A 595-nucleotide genomic window follows, 5' to 3' on the forward strand; every position below is an offset into this window, starting at 1 on the left:
GGCAGTTCGAGGACCTGGAAGAACGTTTCGGGTTGCTGGAGGATGGGGTGGACGACATCTTCCAGGACAGCACCCAGGTCTACGGCCGCATGTATCCCTTCTTCCGAGCACCCTTCGGCGGTTTCCGCGAGGCTTTCCGCCCCCCTGTCCAGCACATCCGCTTCCCCCCGCGCAACGAGAGGTTTTCCCGGGAGCTGCATCCCTTCTTCCAGCATCCCCACCACGGCTTCCACCACCTCTTCCAGCCGCTCTTCGAGATGACGCAGCGGATGCTGGAGGAGGTGCAGGGCAGCTGGGAGCACCCGCTGGGTGGCTTTGCCTCAGGTAGGGTGCTCGCCACGGGCTGGGTGTCGTGGGCTCCCCAATTTGGCTGGAAGCAGCAGGTTTACGGTCAGGCTTCCTGGCAATCCCCCCCCTCCTCCTTACTAGGGGGTGACTAGCTTAGAGGATGAGCTCAACCCTACTACGACACATCAGAGAATCCCCACGGGAGCCCAGGAATCACAAGCTCCGCTGTTTGCACAGCTGGGCTGGAGTTTTGGGTTCCCCCCCCCAAAAAAAAAAAATAAAAGTGTGTGTGTGTGTGTGTGTGTGT

The 595-nt window shown here is 60.2% G+C and overlaps 1 protein-coding gene across 1 annotated transcript in view; it reads left to right on the forward strand.

The window, feature by feature from the left end:
• CLU (clusterin) overlaps positions 1–595 on the forward strand; it is a 3,676-nt gene that overhangs the window by 1,505 nt on the left and 1,576 nt on the right. Inside the window, exon 4 of the mRNA XM_009275128.2 lies at positions 6–347. Within this exon, the coding sequence (XP_009273403.1) occupies positions 6–347 (342 nt within the window). The remainder of the gene's footprint in view (positions 1–5; positions 348–595) is intronic.

This window comes from Aptenodytes forsteri, unplaced genomic scaffold (assembly GCF_000699145.1).
Source record: "Aptenodytes forsteri isolate BGI_AS27 unplaced genomic scaffold, ASM69914v1 Scaffold192, whole genome shotgun sequence".
In the NCBI taxonomy this organism is placed as follows: Eukaryota; Metazoa; Chordata; class Aves; order Sphenisciformes; family Spheniscidae; genus Aptenodytes; species Aptenodytes forsteri.